Source organism: Notolepis coatsorum (genome assembly GCF_963971535.1).
Source record: "Notolepis coatsorum genome assembly, chromosome: 2".
Classification (NCBI taxonomy): Eukaryota; Metazoa; Chordata; class Actinopteri; order Aulopiformes; family Paralepididae; genus Notolepis; species Notolepis coatsorum.
The window spans coordinates 195,497,285-195,523,770 of NC_140166.1; the positions used below are offsets into that span (position 1 = coordinate 195,497,285).

General features: G+C 43.1%; 1 protein-coding gene across 1 annotated transcript in view; it reads right to left on the reverse strand.

Moving 5' to 3' along the window:
- Positions 1 to 26,486, reverse strand: part of cep350 (centrosomal protein 350) — a 74,722-nt gene that overhangs the window by 24,769 nt on the left and 23,467 nt on the right. The window contains exons 11-26 of the mRNA XM_084309000.1: positions 25,341 to 25,453; positions 21,592 to 22,691; positions 16,657 to 16,810; positions 16,222 to 16,355; positions 14,496 to 14,667; positions 12,458 to 12,711; positions 12,127 to 12,290; positions 11,300 to 11,410; positions 10,902 to 11,042; positions 10,559 to 10,695; positions 10,240 to 10,347; positions 9,782 to 9,975; positions 9,285 to 9,493; positions 8,606 to 8,884; positions 3,945 to 4,094; positions 3,118 to 3,281 (exon numbers count right to left, since the gene is read on the reverse strand). Coding sequence (XP_084165126.1) covers positions 3,118 to 3,281; positions 3,945 to 4,094; positions 8,606 to 8,884; positions 9,285 to 9,493; positions 9,782 to 9,975; positions 10,240 to 10,347; positions 10,559 to 10,695; positions 10,902 to 11,042; positions 11,300 to 11,410; positions 12,127 to 12,290; positions 12,458 to 12,711; positions 14,496 to 14,667; positions 16,222 to 16,355; positions 16,657 to 16,810; positions 21,592 to 22,691; positions 25,341 to 25,453 — 3,584 coding nt within the window. The remainder of the gene's footprint in view (positions 1 to 3,117; positions 3,282 to 3,944; positions 4,095 to 8,605; positions 8,885 to 9,284; positions 9,494 to 9,781; positions 9,976 to 10,239; positions 10,348 to 10,558; positions 10,696 to 10,901; positions 11,043 to 11,299; positions 11,411 to 12,126; positions 12,291 to 12,457; positions 12,712 to 14,495; positions 14,668 to 16,221; positions 16,356 to 16,656; positions 16,811 to 21,591; positions 22,692 to 25,340; positions 25,454 to 26,486) is intronic.

The window sequence follows — 26,486 nt, forward strand, 5'->3', positions numbered from 1 at the left end:
TTCACTGACATATTATCCCTAGTTGAAAGCATGCAGTACAATCAATCACCATCTCTATGATCAACAATGGGGCAGGGACGATACAGAATGAATTAGTGAGAGAGAGGGAAGGAGGCTAAGAAAAGCAAAAGGATTGATTATTAAAGGACCAGTGCACGCAAGCAAATAGACGCATGTCCAGAAAGTAGACAGCATAGCATGTTAGTTTAGAGTTAGGTCAGATAAGCTCAAAGTCAAATATAGAGCACTGTATCTAGTCGCAATGGCTGCGGATCAGACTTGGCAAAAACTATATTGTTTAAATCGTTCATTATTCAAATTAGTTTGTGCTTGCTATAAAATGAATGGGTACATTCCGACCAATCAGAGTTTGCGTGTTCATTTGGGCCCTAGTATAAAACACGAATGCAGAGTCTATTCCTAGAATTTCTATGCTGTGATTGAGGGCCAAGTTAGAAATCCTCCTAACCCCCTGAACAATTGACCAGTTGTTCACAAAGTCAAATACCTCCCTGGGGAACTGAAGACTGTGTGCAGGCTGGATGCCAGGGAATCATAAGACGCTCTATATTCTGACCCCCTGACAGTAACACAGCCTAGAAGTACATTACGCATTAAGAATGAAAACACGGTTCAACTCCACCGCACTGGAGCACAGAGGTTGGGACTAGTAATGGGTGTGTTGGGGATCAGCAGGTACAGTGTGGGAGCGGTCAATTAGTCAGTGTTGAACTCGGTGGGGGGAAAACGGCCCAATTTCCAAACCAAAATTGGAAATCCACACACTAGACATGGCAATGAGATGGGATGATCCTGTGGAATCACACAACCAAGAATGTGTTCCATCACAAAAACAGATGAATCAGTTTCAGGTTTGGCAAGGCAAATTAACGGTACCCAAAACTTGCATCGACCTTGTATCGCCTTGAAAGATTATAAGAAGAGGAATGACACTCTTTAATTGCTGGGAAATTATTGTGTGGCTCTCTCGAGGTTAATGATGATGAGTGCACTGCACACTGAATTGATTGAACCTATTTCGATGAAACGCAATACCGGTAATATAGACGCACTACTAAGGACTGAAGGGCGAGCGTGAGTTGGTGCACGGAGCGCACCGGCGCCAGACTAGAAAACAGCTGACGTACAACAACAAACACAATGCCAGAGAGAGGGCTGCTACAGCACACCACAAATACTATCAGCTGCACACTTTTAGAATCCATATTATGCTCAAATGGATTTGAAACGGCACTGGGCTTTTTTAATTCCTCAACTTCAAAACATCCCATTCCAGCTTTATAGCTACAATACAACCACTAGCTTAGCTACACTATATTACACAGCCAGAATAATTCAGGCTTAATCTCATGTGGGTTAGTAAACATGGAAGGAATTTGCTTTTCCCCGCAACCCCGTCAACTGTGTCATCCGAATTCCGCTTCAGGATCACTTTTTGAGTTACCATAACTTATTCATAAGCATGAAGGCCTCCAAATTGTCTCGAGACATTCTGTTACCCGACGATAATTTACGACGAGGGCATCATGGGAAAAGATGTTGGGCTTTTTTAAGAAGCACAAACATAAAGGGGCTGGTATAAAGTGTTTTGGGCTGAAATAAGTTATTTATTTGAATACAATTATTATCACGAAGATTTTTTTATGTAAAATCATATTCATCTTTTTTATTTGGAGCGGCCCATAGTTCGGCTGGCCATTCTGGCATTTGCCCACCTTGCCAGATGGCCGGTCACCAGTCTATACCATAGGAAGAACATGGAGCATGCTTATGTTCACATCCATATCACAGCACCTGGACACAGAGACAAAGATGGGTAACAGCACTAGTGCTACCATTCTCTTTAGTCAGTCAGAAGAGCTCGCTGGTAGGTTCACTGCCACTCTAGATAAGCTGAGTGATCATCATTTCCATAAGAACAAGCTGTGGTGGGATGCAGTCCTTTGGATCAGGGACAGGATTGTCAGCATTATGTGATCAGATTAGTTTCAGCCTCACTATGCAACATTCTAAATAGATTTTAACTTGTAAATCTTACAAATTCTTACAGTGCTGCTATGCTGAAGAGGACCAAACAAAAGGTTTTTAAAAGCCCAACAGAAGCAAATCCTGGAGGGCAGGAAAGTAGGACACCTGCGGTAAGCTTTGTTAGTAGGACTCAAGCTGCATTCAGATCAAATCAGACAATGCAGGAACAATTTCGCTTTCATTTGAATAGGGGTAGTGTGTGGAGAGCAACTCACTGCCTGTATCACATGTGTGCATGTAGTCTCTTGGGTAATGAAATAGATAATGTTAGCTAGCAAGCTAAAATGGGACTATAACAGCTACTGTTTTGTGAGAGTTTGTTATTGGACCATGGTCTCAGAAATTGCAGTTTACAGCCATCATAAAATGTATTTTGATTGTGTGAATAAAGCAGATTAACCCTTTCACTGACACACGACAGAAAGTTAACCCTTTACTATCACACTACCGACCATCGGTAGTGCGATAGTAAAGGGTTAACCTTCTGTCGCGTGGCAGTGAAAGGGTTAACCTGCTGTTGTGTGGCAGTGAAAGGGTTAACATTCTGTATATTGTGGCAGTGAAAGGGTTAACCGTTTAGTAGTGTGGCAGTGAAAGGGTTAAGTTGAGACACACGGCATGGCATCACACACTTGGGCCATGTGGTGGCGACACACCCACGCCCTGGCAAGGTGATGCAGTGTCTGAGCTCAAGTGAATGCAGCCTAAGGGTTGAATCTCAGAAGCAGTCAAGTCTTTTCCTCTCACAGCCTCTTCATTGACCATATTCACACAGTGGACATTTTGCTCTTATCTCATTGCTCAGGTTGGGTTCCTTTACACCCTGTTCCCACCAAAAATGGCCACTGTGTGAATATGGTCAATGAGTTCATCTCAGAACACGGTAGAGAGGAGGATCTGAGGTTCCTACAGGAACACCTTCTCTAGTGCATTTTGAAAGATGTCTTTAAGACAAGGAGGCCTTTTGAGATTCCACCAAGGATTAGTGATAAAAAAGGACAGCAGAAGAAACACAAAAAGCAAGTAAAAATGGTAATAAATATTAAAAAAAAAAAAAAAAATCTTTACTTTTCATCCATGTGAGAGCGCATCTTTTTCAGCTTCTGCATAATGCTGCTGGTCTCACTGCCAGAGACCGAGAGAGGGGGAGAAGGACTGCGGGCATCCCCGTCTGCCAGCCTCGTGTCGGGGGAGGCCGCTTCAGACGCCGGGGTCTCCGCCATCGGAGTCTCCTGAAAGATGGATGATCAGACAGAAATACAGACAGATACCGAGTCCCGTTACAAAGCTGTAAGATTAAGTATTTACAGGCGCATTCCTCCTGTGGTTTTGCATATCTGACTGTCAAAATCTGGTTCAGGTTGAAACATATATTTTTTTAAACTTTTATTTATAGCATTTTCAGCTTTTTCTGGCCACGCAGGACCGATAGAGGGAGAGAGGGAGAACGGGAGGAGAGGTAGGGAAGACATGCGGCAAATGGTCGCCGGGACTGGGAAACGAACCCGGGATGACCGCTTCGCGACTCAGCGCGCTATGTGGTGTGCTACTGGAGCGCCCCCGAAACATATTTATATTCTAACAAGTAAAAATCACAATTCAATCAATAAACAGGGTAACGCTGCATCCAAACCTCTCTAGACAATATGTGCTTCTATATAGTGAGCAGGCTGTGTGTTTGACCAGGTGAGTGCAGCGGTACTGACTGGTGGTGCTTCTATATAGTGAGCAGGCTGTGTGTTTGACCAGGTGAGTGCAGCGGTACTGACTGGTGGTGCTTCTATATAGTGAGCAGGCTGTGTGTTTGACCAAGTCAGTGCAGCGGTACTGACTGGTGGTGCTTCTATATAGTGAGCAGGCTGTGTGTTTGACCAGGTGAGTGCAGCGGTACTGACTGGTGGTTCGTCGGCTCCGGCACACTTGAGGCGCTCCTTGAGTCTGAGTGTGGAGTTCCTCATCCTCTCGATCTCCTCCTGCTGCTTCAGCAACAGCTGTCTCTCCTTCCTCGCCGCCTTGTTGGCGTCCTGGAGCCGCTTGATCTCAGCCTGGGGACGTTGCGGGGGACAGAGGGAGAGGGGGACACGTACAAACCGTTAAGTATATGATGATGATGATGAGGGCATCTGCGGGTGATGTTGATCCAGTGTGCCTTAGTCAAGAAATGTTTATTCAATTTGTTTTCAATTATCTATTCTACATTAGATTCAGATGTATTGTCTTCATACAGCACAAATACAACGGAAATAAGTTTACAGGTAATATATGCAGATATGTTCATACAGATAAATGTATATGTCATATTACTGTCTCCTAGGGGTGTGATGAGACGTCATTATCTGCATATGTATCATCTGTTCAAAAAATATAAGAAAAATTTGCAACAATTATTGTACAATACAAGATGGGAACTGGTGTAATGAAATAAAATTATTATATGATTACGAGCCAAATAACTACTTTTAGTGCTATTTAGCCCCCTTTTTGTTAAGAGTGTAGAACAGTAGGCCTTGCACACACCCCACCTCCCCTCCGCTGCTAAATCAGGTGTGTTCTATTGAAGCAGCTTGTAGACCGATATGTAGGCTGCCCATAAGATGTAGTTGTTCTCCGACAATAAAAGTTGAATCTAATCTCAAGATTCAAGAGGTTTATTTGTCACATACATACCAGGGCATACAGTGAAATGTGGGTGGCCATGCCCGCTTTGATTGTGTAAAATATAAAATTGACATAATAAAGTCCTGAGATAGTGCAATACAATGTTAGCTATGGATTAAGGCACTGGGTCCTATGTACACTACTATACAATATACAGTTTTTACTCTATATCCTTATGCTATACATGCTATTTATAAACTATACTATACAAGAACCACACCAGTTCTTTCCTTAAAGTGACCTTTTATTTTCATCGTTCCTTTAAAGTGCCCTTTCCATAGGGCGGCTACGTGGCGTAGTGGGCAAGGTGCTCGCCACGAATACTGGAGACGCTGGGCTCGCCTGTTCCGAGCCCAGCGCTCCACATTGCTTTCAGTTTAGCTGGTCGTCCGTACTAATACACATTGGCCGTATTAGGGGGTGGGAAACTGATGGGTGGGGATCGGGCGTTGTGGACAGCGACTCCTACAGGTCGGTTGGTGCGCCTGCGCAGTAGAATCAGGAAATGTCGGGGGCAGCGTGAGCCTCCCACGCGTTACTCCTCGCCACTGAGAGATCGAGCTGCGCAGGTGAAAAGATGCGACTGCTGTTACCTCAAGTACCGGAGGGGACTTGTGCTATGTATGACTTAGTCCACATTGCAGCCAGCTTGTGGGAGGCAAGAAACAGCGTTCGTGACAGGGGAGGGTTGAATTGGATGATAAAGAAAATAATTGGGATGGGAGAAAATATAGAAAATGGGAGAAAAAGTGAATAAAAAAAAAAAAAAAAAAAAAAAACATGTCCTTTCCATTTAGTTTAAAGTGACGAGTTTAATGTGACCGTTTGTGTGTGAGCAAATGCAGCATGTGTGTTGTGTGTGTGTGTATGTCTGTGCTCATGTATCCTCCTAAAATCCACAATCAGCTCCTTGGTTTTACCAATGTTCAGGAGTAGGCTGTTATCCCGGCACCAGCGTGCCAGGACATCAACCTCCTCCCAGTAGGCCTTCTCGTCATTGTTAGAGATCAGCCCCACCACCACGTGTCGTCAGCAAACTTCACTAAGGAGTTGGAGCTGAACCTGGCCACACAGTCATGTGTGTACAGTGAATACAGCAGGGGGCTGAGAACACAGCCCTGGGGGGACCCGATGGTCAGGGTGATTGAGTTGGAGGTATGACCCCCCCCCCCCACCACCCAGACGATAAATATAATTAATTCCACATGCATAACTCATGATGATGATTTAAGACAAGCTTAAGACAAACTTTCTCTAGGGTTTTGAAAATGTAGGGGAGACCTTATTCATCATGGAGCAGCCAAGATACAAGAGAAAATGCCAACCTTTTCCTTTATCTCTTTTGACACACAACTTTCAATATATGATTATTCAGGGGCGGCTGGGTAGCGCAACGGACTAAGCGCTCGCCTACCACCGCAGAGACACTGGGTTCGAATCCAGCTGTCAGCGTTACCTCCGGCTTGGTCAGTCATCCCTACTAACACAATTGGCAGTGTTAGCGGGTGGGAAGCCGGTGGGGTATGTATCCTGGTCGTTGTAAACAGCGACTCCTACTGGTCGGTCGGGGCGCCTGCTCAGCAGGGAAGGGATCTAGGGGAGGTAGTGTGATCCTCCCACGCGTTACACTCCCCCAGTGAGAGTCCTCGCTGTCAGGTGAAAAGAAGCGGCTGGCTGACTCCACATGTATCGGAGGAGACATGTGATAGTCTTCGACCCTCCCTAGGCCGGCAAGTGGGGGGGAAATGCGCGCAACGACCAGGAAGGGAATTGGCATAACGACTAAATTGGGATGGGAGAAAAATACGGAAAAAAGGGGGAGATTTTTTTTTTTAATATATATATGATTATTCATATTTCTGTGGGTCCAAACGAAGACAGGGCAGTCCTACAGGTATTTCTTTGACAGTGAATAGATGGTGCGCCTCATTATCCGTGCTTTCCCAAATTAATCTTCAAGTTCATCCCTACCGTCTCCTACTAATCACCATGATACCACTGTCATGTTACTGTCTCCTACTAATCACCATGATACCACTGTCATGTTACTGTCTCCTACTAATCACCATGATACCACTGTCATGTTACTGTCTCCTACTAATCACCATGATACCACTGCCATGTCACTGTCTCCTACTAATCACCATGATACCACTGTCATGTTACTGTCTCCTACTAATCACCATGATACCACTGTCATGTCACTGTCTCCTACTAATCACCATGATACCACTGTCATGTTACTGTCTCCTACTAATCACCATGATACCACTGTCATGTTACTGTCTCCTACTAATCACCATGATACCACTGTCATGTTACTGTCTCCTACTAATCACCATGATACCACTGTCATGTTACTGTCTCCTACTAATCACCATGATACCACTGTCATGTTACTGTCTCCTACTAATCAAATAGTTGTCAACTATTGAATACCATCTGTTAATTAAATTAATACATGTCTCTGACATTGCAATGTTCTCAAATACAGCATGTTTTGATCGTTGATCAAATAAAGTTATTATATTATTATTATAAGCTCTAAAGGCGTCACTGTGCCTTTTTCATTAATTTGCAGGAGGACCAATTGAAATGGACTAATTCATTGGTTGATGAAAATGTATGATCATCACTCACCTGTGTGTCCCTTTAGTCAGGGACAGGCCTATTGTACTCTATTAATCTATAATATATGATGAATCAAATCCTTAAGACTGGCAATCCCGCTTGTGCTGGTCCCCAGAAACATTCCCAATAAAGCTAAAATGACATAATAGCTGACTGAATGAGACATCTTAATAGTTAACAACTGTCATTGACCAGCTTACAAGAGCAGCTTGATTTCTGTCCCCTTGAAGGATGATGCAGGATAACAACCGCTCCACTCGGCTAAATATTAGCTAAGATGCTGGAAGAATCAACAGGCCTCATTCATGTTCTCACGCACAAATGTTGTTCTTATGCACTTTTTTTTAGCCCTCAATTAATCTCACAGACAGTGAGCAAAGCCTGATGACCATTTGTAACTCCTTACCACTGACATCTATTGTGCACCTCTTGTAACTGGCAATCACCCAGGCTGGCAAGGATTGCCAAGAGGTACACAATACAAGAGGTACACAATAGATGTCAGGGAGGAGTTAAGCAAAATTTATGCTCTAGAGTCAAAGTGGCGCCAATGCTTGGCCGAGGGTAGCGCCGCTAGCGGCCAAGGAGCCTACTGACATGGCCGCGCACAGCTCGCCAAAAAATTACACCGTGTGTCAGGCGACATGGCCGACGTTGAAGGTATGATGGTCTAAGCCTAAGGGATAAAAAGCTTCTACAGTCTCAATGAATCCAAAATGACATTGTGGTTAGAAGTGGTGGAGAAAATAAAAGCTAGCATATAATGGTAATGTCTGGTTAGGAGCGAGGGAAAATGGATGGATTATCCAATGGGGGGTCCGGGAGGGGGGGGTACGAGCTGGAGCATATGTGTGTAGGTTTTTAGATAACAGGTATTAAGGGTATATCCTATATATGACAATTAACTAAAATGTGATTTCATTGGATGTGCACTGTCAACTAATGCTTGTATATCTTATCGTGTGTTGTCATGTTTGTTTATGTGTTTGTTTAAAAAAGAATAAAAAAAAGCTACATAAACATGTGTAAGAACACATTTGTGTGCAAGAACATTTCATGAATGAGGCCCAATGAATCCAAACTGAAAGAATGACTCAATGAAGGTCGGATTGACCGAAAGCTCAAAATAAAAAGAGGGAACCTCCGCAGAGATCTGTGTGGAAATCTCTTCCTTTAGTCCCCCTGAAGGAAACCCTGTTTATGCACTGTGTAATCATCATGCGTCATGGGAACACATCTGCTTACATTTCCGGCCCCCACAAATTACCTGGTCCTGCTGTAGCTTCATCAGCAGGCCTCTCTGTTTCTTCCTGATGGGGGGCATCTTGTCGTCCTCTCCCTTGTCCCGCAGCCTCTTCCTCTGGTGCTCCAGCCAGGCCAACTCCGTCCTGGTCTTCTCCTTGAGAGCCTTCTGGCGGAGGCGCAGCAGGGAGCTCTGGTGCTGCAGCCGCACCTCCTCGTCCTTCATGTACTGACGCACCATGTCCATGGTGAACTGGGAGAAGCTGTCCTGACCACCGGAGAACGCCATGCTCGCCTCCAGGGGCTAAAGAAGAGGAGGTTTGGTGTGTTGGGGGGGGGGGTAAAGAGACAACAGAAATATGAGGGACATGAATTATGTGGGCAGGGAAGCGGAAAGATATCAATGGAATGGGGAGTGAGTAACAAAAAGGCAAAGAGGGAGGGAAGAGAAAATGGAGGAGTAGGAATAAAGGAAGAATAAAAGATGAATGGAGAAATAGGAAAGAGAAGGAGGAGCTGAGTGAGAAGCATTCATATAACAAAATGTTATCAGAATACACATGCAGTCAGCAAACAGTGTTGATGGAAAAAGAAAACCACACTGGCCAGCACTACTACACACTGCTCCCATCTGCAAACACCTGGTTGAAATAGCCTGAAAGTGATGTGTGTGCATGTGTCTTTATATTCTATACTCTATATACCTTAGAGCTGGTGAGTGCCGCTGAGCCAGAGGTCCTGTCGTGATTGGCTGCCTCCTCCTCTGACTCCTCGTGTGGGCGGGGCTTCAAGGTGCCACGGCGGTGTGCCTCGGAGGGCAGCAGGGAGCGAAATGAGCGCTCCTCTATCTCATCCTCCGTCATGGACTCGTCGAACTTCAGAGAGTATTCTGTCGCCACCGATGTGCTGTCCGCTGGAAGGGGCAGAAACAACAAAAGGCACACGTTCAGTGAGTTTGGTGCCATCTTCACTACAACGACTGGACCCTTTATATAAAAGCATTGTATCAGAGGATTAGACACAATTAATGGATTCAACTCTCTGGGGATAGGTAGCTTAAACATGATCATTTTCACCAAGAAAATCCCAGATTTAAGATATTTGAAAGCATTTTCCCTGACTTTCCAGGGTAACATAATTTCCCCTGACTTGCCAGGGTTTTCCATGACATGCATTCTGTGTGAATCTCAACTCTGTGCACCTTTCTCATCCAGCATGGAGGGGATGCTGGCACTGCGGGGAGAGTCGTCTGCGGCCGTCTGAATGTCCTCCTCCACGGAGCTGCTTCCCACCCCCTCCTTCTCCCTCCTCTCCTCCACGCCCTCCTTCCTCCTCCTCTCCCTCGGGTCTGAAGACGTCTGGGATGGGCTTAGATGGCTGCTGCTGTCTCCTCCGCTGGAGAACAAGAAAGAGAGAAACAAAGGGACAGCAGATTTAGTGTTTGTCCCCGGCCTGTCTGGTCTAACGAGTAGATGTCACATAAAAAACCACTCCAAAATAATCCAAGCTGTAGGGTGCAGCTCAGTGAACCCTGCAAAACACCAGGGCCTCGTTTTCACAGACGTACCGGTAATACATTCTATTTCGGGGGGCGGGGGAAGGACTAGGTTTCATCCATGCTTGTTAAAACTGGCTCTAGGTGAGACGTTCATTCGCTACCTGAGGTTGGGTCTTCTGGAGGGCAGGGAGTCAGAGTGGCTGAAACTGTCCAGGGGAGAGAGAGGTTCCTCAGGCCTGGTCCTGCTTCCCGACGCCTCACTTCTGGAGCTATACACACACACACACACACACACAAGAGGAGAATACACACCAACAAAGACAATCTGTGAAAAAATTTGAATAAGTGTACGCCGCTTTTATATTAGAGACTTAGATAAGAGGGAAAATAAGCAAAGGCAAAAGAGTTCAGTTCTCAGCAGAGTGGTCATTTCTCATACATTGGTGGTAATGACGGTTAACGGTCTGATAGATCATTTACCCGTCAGTGTCAGCTGTGGCCTGGAGCCGTTTCATCAAGGAGTTGTGATGTTGACTCTGCTGGTCCAGCAGGGAGGTCATGGGGGCAGCAGGGACACTCAGAGCTCCAGCTATCTGGGACTGAGCCAACTCTGTCATCTGGAGGACAAAATGACAATGGCAAATATTTTTGACTTTGAACTTTTTGACTTTTGACTTGAATAATCATGTGGCATTTACATTTGTAATTAACTAGTCCACTCGTTGATGACAACACTGAAGATGAGGCTGTTCTACCTCGGAATTCAAGCCATAAAAACCATATAGTGCGATGAGAGACGATGCTTCAGTGAGTTGCGGCTGACCTCTTTGATGTGTCGGGCAGCGTCGGCTGTGTAGCGCGCAGCCTCAGCTTGCTGACTCATCATTTTCACTGTGGCCTCTTGGAGGCCGCCCAGCGACTTCTGCTGGGAGGCAACCATGCTGCCCTGCAACTCTGCATGGGCCTGGATACACACGCAAGCACGCACATACACACAAGCACGCACATACACACACATACATGCAGGCACGCAAATACACAAACACACAGGCACACGCAGGCATGCAAATACACACAAGCACACACACATACACAGGCACGCAAATACACAAACACACAGGCACACAAATACAAAATATTAGTAACCAGAAGGGGAGCAAATAAAATGCAAGACAGAGTAGTATTGTGTGTGTGTGTGTGTGTGTGTGTGTGTGTTTATACCCTGGCTGCTCTCTGACGGCTCTCCTCCAGGTGTAGCTGTGTCTCCAGGGCTTCCCTCTCAGCCTTGATCTTCAGCTCGTAAAGGTCACGCTCATGACGTTGCTGCTGGGCCTACAGGGCAGAAGGTCAAAGGTCAAGTCAGCAGCGAATGGAAAGGTCTGTTACGATGAAAGGAGATATATCGCTGCGGTTTATGGAGGCTAAATAGCTCCTAGAAGGCCGTTCCAAATGTTGAAGCTGTGCAGCTGGAAAAGTGAAGATGTGGGAGCCACTGAATGTAGTGTTTTGAAACAAGGAAATTAAAGATGTATTCTCTTCATCTTAAAGATTCTTATTTAAAAGGCAGCACTGCTTTTATTTGCCTTATTCACTAATGGTCGACTTTGATGCAATGAGGGTTACAGATGCAGAAGTTCCCACATTCACTTCCATGTTAAAACCTCTATAGAATTACCACTTCAACAACTGAAATAGTCAAGACAACAGGCAGAAGACTGGTTGGTTTTCACATTTTGAAATATATGGAAGCAAATTAGTAATCTGGTTACTGAAATGTGTTCATAGCAATCTAAGAACATGAAGATGTTGTGAATAAGGCAAACAGGACAATAGTTCACAGTAGAGTGTGACAGGAAACATGGCATAGGGAGAGTGGATAAGATGCAACAAAGGCTGCAAGCTCAATTCGATCCCACAACATTTCAGGTACACGGTATATGTGCCTCAGCTCACTGAGCCACCATGACGCTCCCTAAAAATCTATTTGCAGGAAATCTATTTGTGGTAATAATCATCAAATCTGGTATCAGCCAGAGCCCCTCCTTCACCTTGAGTATCTGGGCCAATGAGACGCTCTCCTGCTGAGCCATGGACACGCCCCTCAGCCTCTCCACGTCGCCCAGCTGTCGGACAGACTCCTCGATGGACTCCAGGTAATTGAGCTCTGCTGACATGCGCTGCTGCAACACACCAGGGGCGAACTGCAGCTCAGCTAGAGGGAGAAACGGGGGAGGGGCAGAGGGGAATAATGAAAGGATGGATGGATGGATGGGAAAGAGGGAAAAGAAGAGATGGATATGGTAATGTCAGGACAGAATGTTCTACAGAGGTTTATCGGGATGTTTGTGCTAAATTGCAGAGCCCTGGTGTTTTATGTACCTGTGGTCCTGCTCTCTACTCTGCCGCTGGCTGTGGTGGTGGTGGTGTGTGCAGCAGTAGGTTTACCCTTGGCTGTTGCTGAAGACCCACTTCCCAGACCTATGTTCAGGCCGTCTGCCCCCGGCAAGGAGGCACTGCCTTCGGACATGCCAGGGTAGTCTGTCCCTGGAGGAGACCCAGGGCCTGGAGGAGAGCCAGCAGGAGAAGCCAGGCCAGGGGTGCCGACTGGAGACCTCTTACTATCCAGCCCCAGGCTAGAGATTGGGTAGGAAATAACACAGAGAAGGTTGTGTGGGGTTGGGCATTATGTGTATTCATGCCAAAGCTTTGAAACCTTTGTAAACATACATTTTCATATCAGAAAACATATGATATACACAATGGTGTAAAAACAAACAAAAAAAAAGAGAAAAGGCCATTACACATCGAGCTAGCTAGGGGTACTCTTTTAGCAAAGGATTGGCATATCACAATTGTGATAATCAGTTAAATCCCAGAATGAATAAATGTGTTTTCAGGCATGAATAACAGAAAAGCTGATGAATAAGTAATTTGCACAAATACACAAAACTATAAAAGAGGCATACGTTGCAATGCATACCGCAAACTCCACAGAGTATGGTAGCTAGCTCAAACACACAAGCATGTAGGTTGAACCATTGAACAATAAAGAAAAAGGGGCCCCTGGACCAGTAAAACCCTAGCATGGAGGTAGGGCCTATAGTGTTACCGTGTGAAGCAGAGAGAACCTGTATCAATGGCTATATTGTGCTGTTCAGAGCTGGACCAGAGGCCAAGGACGATGTCTAAAGAGATCAGGCTATACATTCGGCTCCCTCACAACAGGACAGACCTGGTGGTGCCTCTTTCCTCCAAACCAACAGACACAACAGAATTACAGTTAGCAATCATAATAGACACAGAAAAACATGCAACATATGGTGAGAAGGAATAGGATGCTTCCTTGTGGGAAACCAAAATGATCATGAGGAACTTAGTGGTCAATATGTTGTCCCTAAAAAGAGAGGAACAACCAACCATAGAAGCGAATCAGCCAGACAGACAGTGAGTCACCATACAACAAGCTAAAGTATATATGACTGAAAGATGGAGCTCTGGTGGCCTTGCCGTCACCAAGGAAGACAGACCGGCGTCAAGGAATGGTAGGAATCTGCCACCTGGGCTCCAGAAACATGCCACTGGACGGCTCAAATGTCACAACTGGGGAAAAAAATTAAACACAACTACCTCCCTCTCCTCTCCCTTGGCGACATGCCCCGAGCTGCGGTGAAAGCCAGCCGCTCTGAGCAACCACCTCGCAGCCCCCCCAAGACAAAAGAGTCAGTGTTCCATCTTTCGGTGAGCTGCCCGACTTCTCCGCTGCTGCTGCTGCTAAAGCCCTGGAGCCTTCAACAGAACGGCAAGCCACAAGACCGGCTCACCCGTCAGCCTCAGCTATAGGGTTTCTCTAAACACAGCTTAATAATTAGTCCCAAGTCGTGCCCAGATATATTAACCTTGGGTTAATGAACCCGCCGGAGAGCTGGGATGCACCTCAATGCATATCATGTTCACGGCTAACAGGACTTAAGATATTGAAAAAGTGCACTTTATTTAGAAATAGTGGGGAGAGGAAGCAGTGTGGCATCCAAGTTCACTTCGATATACATTTTTCTAATAAGAGGTGTCTGTCCTGAAAAAAACATATAGGTGGAAGCCTACAGAATAATGACCCTCTGTTTCACCACTTTCCCACAAAGCAGCGCTGCTGGAAACTTTAGGGAAAACTAGGAAGGAAGGAAATGCCAGAGGCAGCTGTAGATGAAGGGAATTCAAACTCATGGGAATCCTTCTCCTTCACCCTGACATCTCAGACCTGCACTGAATACATACTATTTGAAATACTTGACGAGCCCTTGTTCCAAAAAAAAAAAAACTGGGGTGAACCTTGCAAATGACACATTCAATAATTCAGTCACCTACAAAAATATAGAAAAGTTGACTTTATTAAATATGATGCCCATCTACTGTCTTTTACCTGCGGATAGAATGGTCTGAGGCGCCCCCTAAAGTGCCATCAGAGTGGGCACTCTTGGCCTGGCTGTGGGCAGAGCTCCTCTCGGAGCCTCTTCTCCTGGAGTCAGTAGACATGGCTTCTGAACTCCTCTGCTCCTCCACCAGAGTGGCGTCGCTCCGGTCCGAGGCTGCGCCTGACGAGGGGGGAGACGTTACAAGTTAGTCTCCAGTATGTTCACATAGAGTTTAACCCAATGTAAATATATTCTGCTTTACTATATTTTACAATGTTTTTCATTTTATATGTGCTGCTGAGACCAAGGACCACAATGTAAATAAGTCTGTGAGTTTTTTGTGCTATCCTTGATAATTCTAGGATGCATGACTTGTTGTAACATGTAATGTATTTTAATAATTGTCAAATAAACTAAACTGTGTACAAACATTACCATTACAATTCTTAAAACTTGTATAGCCATAAAATACAGCAAATAACTCGTATGTACCGGTTGTCTAGTGTTGGTCCTCATATCAAGAGCTCAGTTAATAAACTAAAGAATGAAAACATGTCTCCATTCTTACATTTTATTTTTGGTTGTGGGGCTCTCCAACTATCTCTGTTTGGATTACGGATTGGGCCTGTAACACTGGATAATGTAACAACACAGGATAATGTAATAACTTTTCATAATGTAATCACTTTTCAATTTTATTTAGGACTTTATAATGTAATACAACTGGATAATATAATAACTTGCCAGATAATGTAATAAATATGTGGAACGGATAATGGAACAATGTTTCTGGGTAATGCAATAAACGATTACATTATCATGTTGTTGTTACATTATCCGATGAGTAGAATGTTTTGGGTATATAATGTAATAACTTAACCGGATAATGTAATAACATATCAAAATCACTGTATTTACGTTTAATTTAAAAGAGAATAGTTGAGGAAAAAATAAGTGGGTATTTTTTGCAACACATTTTGCACAGACAACACATATGCACATGCTTCCTCTCTCTCATCAGTTCAGTTCAATTCAATAATGCTTTATTGGCATGACTGCATTTGTTACAAAGTTGCCAAAACAACAATTATTATTAAAACATAATTGTCAATAATAATGAAGTTAACCCTTGAACTGGACAGGTCTATAATGAAACATTCAATATGGTTTCACATGATTTCAGAGAACTGAAATAATCAAATCCATATCTACCCTGGATCGATATGAGAGATTCTTTGGCTGAACGTCTTGGATTAGATGGTGTCAGTGACACTTCAGTTAGTATTATGAAGCTGTACAAAGCTGACGGATGTGGCAGTGGTCTTGCAAAACAAATCATGGAACTTTTTGCTAAAGGTAATTGGTGGAGGAAGGCCTGGGTTGTGCTTAGACACATAGGATATGGGGGGTATAATGTAATAAATCAGATAAAATGTATTACATTATCTGGTTTTATTACATTATGAAGTCCTCCTAAATTAAAAGGTTATTACATTATCCTGTATGATTACATTATCCGGTGTTACAGGGCCTTTTAACAGGTAAGCTAGAGGGACATACCATGATGAAATGTGTGAAATGTGAACATAGACATATTCTGTTCTCCCAGTACAAGTAAGAAGAAGAACATAATGCAACTATCTTTATGCACAACACGTTGCTCTCACCCACCAAAGCCGTTGTCAGATCTAGAAAAGCAGCTTGCTAACAGGACCAGCTGACATTGAGCATCACCTTTCTTGCCTGTGGAACCCTTGGAGAGTGGCGAGGAGCCAGACGTGGAGCCAGAGGAGTGATGGGAGTTGTAGTCTCCTGTCCTAGTCTCGTAGGGAGACCTCCTCATCAGCTCCTCATAGTGGATGTTGGGGCTGAGAGATGGGGAGGAAAGAGAGACGACAAGATCACAGATAATTATAAACAACAGAAATACAAACAAGCAAATTGATCTTAGGATAATTGGATCAAGTTACAATATAAAATGTTTGATTATTTGATGAAATATCCCATCATCATAATTGATTTAGTAATGCCATTCATTCAATAATTACTGGGGGGGGGATTTGTAAAAAGGTTAAATAGTAGATGTATCTTATACTGAGTGAGTATAGGCTGTGACATGAGTGCCACCCAGTGGTCAGTTTATGAACAACTCCACTTCTTCCCCCATACCTGCGTCCATTGTATCCTTTCTTGGACTGGCCACTGCCTCCACTGCTACGAGACGACACAAAGTCATCCTCATAGGCAGCAGCATCAGCAGGACTAGCTCCGGATTGGACAGAACGTATAGAGGGAGAGCTCCTCTCTGGCCTTTCATCAGCCGCTAGAGAACAAAACACAGAGAGGAGCAGGTTAAATCTCTGGCCTATCATCAGCCACTACAGGACAAAAATACAGGAAGGAGCAGGTTAAAAGGAGGAAAAGCCATCAACAGTCTGCATGTGTGCATATACTGGACTACATCAATGCACACATTTTCTATTGTTGAGTTTAGGATTAGAACAAGTAGTATTAGGTTTAGGATTAGCATAAATCTTGTGTTTATTGACACATATTTATATATAAAGTGATGTTACAAAAGCTCTGTTGTTTCGTCTATTCATTATTATTAACCATTGGATCTATGAAGACCTTTGCACCTAACAATTTACATATCGCCTTTTGGAACTAGTCAGACTTAGATTATCTATACCAATTATTCAGTGGTGACAATCTTAAGACATTTGAACAGTTTAAAACATTATTTGGACCTCCCCAGAACATAATTTCTTTAGATATTTACACACAAAGAGTGTGGAAACTCAGAAAACCTACCGCCATAGGAGGTTTCTAACAGAAATACAAATGGCAAATAGAGATATGGAAATCATTTGTAAATCATAACGTATATCTTTATCTATGAATCTGCATAATGCCCTACAGATAAAACAGAGATGGGAAGTGGAAACAAACGAGGACATATCACAGGACACCTGGGAGGAGATATGCAGTGAGGCATATAGGGAGGTGTAGTGGTTACGTCATTGCCATTTTTCGTGTTCCACCCTCTGTCCAACCCAATGCATTTCCCCATTGCCCATTTCTAAATCGTCTCGTTTAAAACAAATAAAGCATTAACATTGGCATGGTGTACCTTTCTGTGCTTATTCATCCACAATCTATTATCTCAACATGAAAATATTCGCAATTAATCATTAAAAAAAATCGCAGAATTTTATTTCAACCAAAATGCTTAACACATCCACCGCCGGAAAAACGCTTTAAAACGTTATTGCCTGCCATGCTTTGACCGCCAGACCACGCTGTACAGCGATATTGAGATCAATATAAAACATTTTCGCCATGGCATTCATAATTCATATATACACCTCTGGCGCTGCAGCTGGACCCTGCAGCTCAAAAAAACGACGGCTCAATACCGCCGCCTGGTGGATGGTCGGACGAGTTACACTGGTAAACCGGATATGGCCGATGTCCGTCGATTAAAGTCATCCGGCCTTCAGACATTGTTGCAAGGCTCCCGACAGATACTATAGTACATATCGATCGCTTTATAAACTTAATAATAGATATGATTTCGGCGTTTATTGCGACATACAAACCGGAAATGGACCTAGGCGATCGACGTCCTATACCTGGGATCTTTCACCGCCAGTCTCATTGACGCACGGTAAGAGGACACTGACGCTATTTTCAGCCCAATTGTTTATTCTTTTCACTGCAAACCGATCTGATCAATATATCACCCATACTACATAAAGCATTTACTGACGATCACGGAATTATAAACGCCACCCGCCCCCCCTTTCATCCGCGCATGATGACGCATAACGTATAGGAGCATATACAGTTGCATTTTTTAATATAGCGTGCATCGGGAATAAACGGCAGTTGATAATCTATAAGCGTTTATGCCTATAACTCACGTTCTATGAATTACTGCAGAAAACGATAAAAACACTTATATTCTAGAAGGTATTTTTGGAAGAATTTATGAATGAAAAAGTATAACGTTCCTACATCCTGAACGATAGATAATCGATGTTGAATGGGCCATAGTAATGTCAATTTAGCAATACAATTTAAAAGGTTATAGCCCTGCAAAGAAGGTGAACATCTCCATAGGCTTAGAGTGGTGGCAGTGAGGCTACATTTGATGGATATAACCGTGGCAGGGAATGTGTTAAACAATAATGTTAGTGATAGAAGGGAATATTTTTTTTGCAAAAGTGGAACGTTTTTCAAATTCCATGCGGCAGAATTGTTACAATAGCCGATAATCCATTTTCCCAATGATAAATCCCTATACGGGTGGAACAACCGGTTCCAGCACTTTGGACCGGCCGCGAGGTCCACCCGTATAGGAATTTTTCATTGGGAAAATGGATTATCTGCTATTGTAACAATTCTGCCTCATGAACATTGGAAAGCTTTCCATTTTTGCATAAAATTTGTTCCCTTCCATCACTAACATTATTGTTTAAGCATTTTTGGTTGAAATAAAATTCGACGTAATTATTTTACGATTAATTGCGAATATTTTCATGTTGAGCTATAGATTGTGGATGAATACGCACAGAAAGGTACACCATGCAAATGTTCATGCTTTATTTGTTTTAAACGAGAAGATTTAGAAATGGGCAAATAGGTTGCAATTTCAAGCAAGGTGGACCGGCCGGAAAGAGCAATGACGTAACCACTACACCTCCCTATAGTGAGTGAGATCTCGCTAATCAAAGAAAATAATCACCCGATTATTGCCAGATGGGGACAATCATATATTGTGGCTACGTCCTAAAATAAGTATATTCTGGAGAGCTATTTGATGCCCTCAAGAGATTTTCCAACAGGATATTCCACAAGACCCCACAGTGTGACTATTGGGAGTAATACCTGAAGGTATGGATGAGAGGGTCTTTTAAATATATTACTTACAGCAGCTTTGAAGCGTATAATAATTAGATGGCTGAAAACAAATTATCGTAGCTCTATTTGTTATTCTATTCACCAACGTTTCCACAGTGAACCATCTTCATCAGGGTAATCCGTCATACAAACATTCTGCACTGATTTCTGAAGAGCACATGGGTGTGGTAGTTCTAAGGTCACATGCTCAGATAATGTGTGCACCAGCTACAGGGCTTGACATTAACTTTTTGAGCCACTTGTGCTCAGATATTTTACTTGTCCGAAAGCTAAACTTACTTGTACGAAATGTACTTGTGAAAATAAAGGCCTATTAAAAAATGTATAAAAACGACAAGAGATTTGGACAATTATTATGATTTAATAACTTAAACAGTGTGTGTGCATTTGTGTGTGTGGGGTATATACTTTATGATCAGTCCTCCAGCTCATCTTCACTCCCCATCAGCACCAGCTCATCTTTCTCATCTCCTCTCCCTTGACGACCAGGGGTTAAACCCTGGTCTACGCATATAGTTGTATAGTTATTATTACGGTATAGTTGTTATTGCCATAAATAACACCATTCAAATAAATAATTGTATTTTTATTTGAAATAATTTCTTTTAACAATAGGCACATTGATCAACAGGTAACAACAAAACAACCAACTTTTATTAAACATTCTGATATTTTCGAGGGTCTCGTGCCACTGTCAGTGTCAACTAAGCAAGCACTCCGAAGACGCTCGCCGTTTGTCCGGGACAAGTAATATTGACGTACAGAGATTGAGAGTTTCCAGTGTGACACTGTGAGACAGGCACTTTCTGATCAGATGGAATAACGTTACTATTCGTTTGGGGAATATATATATATATATATGTGTTTTTTTTCATCTTTTTTTTTTTACTTGTCCAGTCGGACAAGTTCAATTGTATTATGCTTGTCTGACAATTTTTTTTTGTACTTGTCCCGGACAATAGGACAAGCCTTAATGTCAAGCCCTGAGCTAGGGCTGGGTAATTAATCGAAAAAGAATCGCGATCTCGATTCATAGACCTATGCAATCTCATTTCTAAATTATGGCGATTTTTTGACAAGTCAAGCACTTTTATATATGTTATGACGTTGTCTGTTTAAGAAAGAGTGCAATAAATGATTTTATTGAAAAAATAAGAATCGTGCGAGACAGAGAATCGTGATCTCAATTCTTAGAGGGAAAAATCGTGATTCACATTTTAGCAAGAATCGCCCAGCCCTAGCACCAGGTGAAACATGTTCCTGGTTGCAACAGATAATCAGGTACTCAAGACAGAATACAAAGAAACCATGTTTTGCAAAACATTAAATATCTTTGGAACAGTCTTTGATAAAGACCTGCTTTAAATTGTATCTGAATCTCTGACAAAAAAACTGTATATCTCTAGATTGGTTATTTTCTCTCCCGAATGCATCTGCATCTAATCCGCTGTATCTATCTATCAAATATCTATGTCTGTCTATAGCCAATGGAAATGCTAGAAATGGTCATGTGGGCTGAGAGAACCAATGGAAAATTCTAGGGATGCTCGATATTGGCTTTTTTACCGATACCGATATTGTCCAACTCTTCATTTCCGATACCGATATCAACCGATACCGATATATGCAGGGCCCCCCCCCCCCAAAAAACTGAATAATATCTCTTGTCGTGTAATTAACACAACATTATGCATACTTTGACAATAAATAAAATAATAATTTGTTCTTACTTGCCTGGGTAAATAAAGGTTAAATAAATGTAAAAAAAAACAAAAGAAGATTTTTTTTTTCTTTTTTTTTAACAGATACCGATATTTTCTGATATCACATTTTTATGCCAATATCGGTAGGCCGATAATATCGGACATCCCTAGAAAATTCCTATTGTTTCTTTATACTCTATTGGTTTTTTCACTATGGTTTCTTTGTATTCTGTCTTGAGTACTGCTGCAACCAGGAACATGCCTTGGAGTGGGTTGCTGTTGAGAATATATTAATTTGTCTTATTTTTGGAGGGTGCTTTTTTTCTATATTTGACTTTGGTGTATGCAAGTGCTATATATAGCTGGAAGGGGGAAAATAAAGTAATTGTATGAAAGGGAATATGTTGTACTGTTGTTGAAAATGAAAGAACCCCCCCCCCCCCATCCACAGTACAGTATTTCTGTGAGTACAAACCTTTAGGGTGGCTCTGTAGGTTCTTGGTGAAAATGTTGATGACACTATGAGGGCTTCCTTTACTCAGCTCCTCCCAGGCTGCTTTGTTGCCGTCCCGCTGAGAAAAAGGGGAGCCGAGGGCCAAGTACTTCTCCGCCTCTCTCCGGAATTGGGACAGGGGCTGGTAGGAGGAGCCCCTCTGGCCCGCACAGTAGTCCACAGCCCCCAGGCGATCTGCTGGTCTTGGTATGTGGTTGGTGGAGGGGTGAGGAGGGCTGGCTTCACCATCAGAGAGACTCCCCTCACTCAGGGGACCCTCGCTGATGGAACCGCCGCTTGAGTCATGGAGATCTGTCGTCTTCCCATCAAGCCCCCTTTCACCCCTCACCTCTATCCCTTCGTACCCTCTCCTCTGTTCCAATCCCTTCATCCGCTCTACTCTTTCCAGGCCGTTGACTAGTTTTCTTCCTTCTTGTGCGTGACTGCTGAGGTTGTGGCCTGTAACGGGAGCAGAAGAGGCCTGGGGCCTGGCGAGGGCAGACGGTGTAGCGTTCCTCTCCTTCTGTCCTCTGGGGGCGTGCACATTGCCCACGCCCGGCAAGGCAGCACTGTCGTATGAACTCTGACCTGCACCGCTCAGTATCCTCTTGATCCTCAGAGCCAGGTCGTCATTGTCCATCATGGCGATTGTAGTGGTATCTCTGCAGGGGGGGCTGACCGCTTTAGCCCAGTGGCCATCACCACGGTTAGTCTGAGAAGGCTGAGGAGCCAAAATGGCATCCACATCCATGGTAGTTGGCAAGCCGCAATTGAACCCCTCTCCGGCCAGTTTCCGTGCCTCGCTCTCTAGACGGTTAGAGAGGGATGCTGCTGTGGCCTTCAGGGCCTCTATGCGGGACATATTAGACCGGGCCCTGTTGGAAGGTGGCGTGGTTGAATGCCGGGTGTGTCTGTGTCCTCCGGCAGCCGAGCCAGCCTCAGTGTCCAGCCTCAGTAGCTGGGAGAGGAGATGATCACCAGGGGACGCCATAGTGCCGTTAGTCGCGGTAGCTGGTCGGACCGCTGGGCCCAAGAAGTGGTCGGGCTGAAGCCAGGAGGGGACACCGACACCCAGATCATTCCTATAAGAGGGGAGAATATCAAAGAAGTTGCCATTGAATCCCAAGCTTTTTATTCTTGGTTTATATCCTACCACCCCACATCTACAACGCAAAGAGTTTAGATTTATAGATATGTGCATATTACAAGCAAAACGTGTAATAGCTCTTAATTGGAAAAATGTTGATGGACCAAGAATTGGTATGTGGATTAAAGAAATGGCTTCAAATATGTCAATGGAAAAGATGGTGTATATTGTTAGACGTAAACAAAACATTTTTGATAATGCCTGGGGACCATTTGTGTACTTCTTAAAGCATAATACGAATGTTGGGAACTTGCTTCAACAAGAACGGGATTAGGGGGAGTACTGTGGGACAACTCTTATCATTGTGTAAAAACGACAAGAAACACCCTTTACTTAATGTGTAAAACATTTTGGTTGTATTATTATTTATTTATGTTTATTTTTTATTTAAATCTGTATCCTTCCTATGTGAACCTGTTTTTGAAGTTAATTATTATTTTGTGGGGTGGGGTTAGGGGAGGGAGAACGGGGTGAAAATGTTTGCTGAATACTGCTCTGCTGATATACATGTTGTAATTTGCAAACTAAAACCCAATAAATATATTGTTTAAAAAAAAAATAAGAGGGGAGAGGAGGGAGAGAGAGAGAGAAGGGACAGAGGAAAGAAGGTTGAGCGACCTACTGAGCTACAAACAACTAGGTAAATTCAACAAATGATGAGATAATTGATCAGGGTGTCTGCTTCATTTAAAGTAGTTCGAAAGCAGAGCTTGTGACTATAAAGAGCCACCAACTAGATCACCAGACAAGCTGGGCGCATCTAAGTGGGGGAATGAGAAGCGCTCTGTCCTCCCTCAACTACTGCTGCTCCTGTCGGGCTGCTTAGAGGTCCAGCAGTGCAATACTGGCTGAATATCACACTTCTCCCAGGTTTAAATGGGCACTTCACCAAAAAACAATCTCACACACATCCAAAAACGCAAACAGTTTTGCACACACAATGAATATGGCCACCAGTGATATCATTGGGGACATTGAATCCATGTGTTATGTTAATTAATTACAGCACCATGAAATAATGTAGATGAAAGAAATAGCAACACTTTGTCTCATAGGGACTGTCTGCTACCTTATCGTTTCATTGAGCTGTAAATAATTAACACAACACAACGATGCAATGATTCACTGGTGGCCATATTCAAGCTCATTTACTTTCAATAACTGTCAAACTAAATGAATGTGTGCCAACCCGGTTTTTGGATGTGTGTGAGCTTATGTTCAAAATAAATCAGCATTGTTTTTGGTGAAGTGCCCCTTTAAGTGTTTGTATTGGACTACTCCCCCAGGATGCTGTATATAACTATGTGTAACTATGTTCCAAATCACCCTGCTTGATTAGATAATACATTGAAATCACCAAATAAAGAAACAAATAAATTAACCAAGTTAAACTGCAACACATAGCGGAAGAAAAGGAAGTATGCTTAAATTAACTGAAAACGGAATTAAGTTCAGACAAAAAGGCCATGGGGCTAACAGTCTGCTTTATAGAGTTGGTCACTCACAAGGCATTTTTCTACTATTCCTGATTAAGTTGCACGCTAGCTGTAAGTGTCAAAAAGGTTTACAAGGTTCCAGGATGCCTACAAAAAGGGATCACAAAATAGTCCTGACTTTGAGGCTTTGAGCCTGACCTTTAAGTATTAAAAATAAATAAAGTCTGAAACACATAACTGGAGGGCAACAGAGTACACAGGCTCCATAGAAACAAAGGAAGATGATTTATTTATTTCCCAAATAAGAACACTACATACCCTCATGTTTACTCCAGTCAGACAGTCATCTGAGGTGTTTATCTCTGCCATCTAAAATAAGGCGCTGTGGCTGGAAAAGGTCCCTATTAGCAGTTGATCCTGTGCTACAAGGCCGCAGCATGAGACTTGGGAGGCGCTTGCAGGGGGTGCCCATGGAAACAGACCGTTTGGAAAACAAACAAAAGCTTTTCTCTTTGCTACCAAAGCTTTGAACCTTTGTCGATTATTATGTGCCATTATTTACAACAGATGTGAGAATATAATATTCTCTGATATGATGCACTTATCCATTTTGTGTTGTTTATCTGTGTCTCTTTGTGAATGTGTAGAGTGTAGGGCTGACCTCGACTAGTCGACTAATCGATCGAAAGGAGCCGTAGTCGACTGCCAACCTCTTAGTCGAATACAAAGAAATATATATATATATTTTTTTTTTTTTGTTGTGATTATTCTTTCCAAAAGCAAAGAGGCCTAGAAGCGTGGCTAACGCTAATGGCGCGCATACCAGCGAGGCTAACTGCCTAAGAAAACGGGCACAGAGACACTGAAAGAGGATTTCACCCGTTTAATGAACACACTAGACATTAGACAAATATCAAGATGTATCCATCAGTGGACCAATTGCATGCTTTCGCAGAGGACAAGAAGCCTTCAGTCGACTCCTTCAGACATTAAGCACCCCCCACAGCCCAAATGGAATGATACAAAAAAATATATTATATATATATATATATATAGTCGACTATCGGCAAATTTTGGCCAATCAAAGTCGACTATACAAATCCTTAGTCGGGGACAGGCCTAGTGTGGTTGAGTGAGTGTGTTTTAACCTGGAGAGCGGAGGCTGTTCAGACAGAGACGTGTCGCTGCTGGAGGGGCTCTGAGGTGCCTCTAGTCTTTTGTTCTCCTTGTCCGACTCCCCTGAGGGCTGATACATTGGCTGCTGGTGAAGGACACACATACACACACCGTCATCATGCAATCCTACACAAATACACCTTTTTACAAGGGATGTCACTTTAATTTAGTTTTTAACCCTTTCACTACCAAATGGTTAACCCTTTCACAACCAGACTACAGAAGGTTAACCCTTTCACTGCCACTCTACAGACGGTTAACCGTCTGTAGTGTGGTAGTGAAAGGTTAACCTTCTGTAGTGTGGTTGTGAAAGGGTTAATTGTTAAAAAAGTTAATGCAGATTACTTGTGCTCTATGATGATGTCACTGTGCTGTCCACAGTAGCACAGTAGCTAATGTTACCACAAGCACTGAGCCTCGTCAAGACGAACCAGGAACTAACACGAGTCTGCTAATGTAGATTATGAGTTCTGTAAAACCTACAGAAATTATTTCCCGGGCCATGTGTGGGAAAATAATGCGCGAGTCAAACAATTGTGACAAGCCTGTGGTTTTCGGTTGCTCTGTGTGTTGGGAGAGAAATGGAGAGAATCTTCACTCGCTGTAAGCCTGGCTATTTTTTCACCTGCCATGATGAAGTTGCATATTTTGTGATAGCCTGCATCAGCTGTGATACATGATTAAGGCCAGTGGATTTTTGTGAAGTGTTGGTCTTCAGGCTAAGTGTGCCTGTTGTTGAGGTGACCTATTCATCTTGATAAATTAAGAATATGTAACTGCGCTTCTTGTTGAGAGTGCCGACTTCTCTATTTCTTTAAGCAACTCATAAGTGCGTTTGTTGGTGTCTCCAGCTGTAAGGCTTCTTGTTATGCTTTTGACCATAGATTCTATAAAATGATAAAGCTCACTTACTTGTTACTGTCCTTTTCCCCCTGAACATTTAACTTTTTTATTTCCTCAAATAAATGCATTAGGTCATATGTTTGATTGTTATGGTCATTATATAGCATATTCCTCACCACAAATATTGGTATATATGTAATTAAATGTTATTAATTTAGATGAATTAATTACAAAGCTTGTAATTAATTAGATTCATTCTTTTAATCGCCTGACAG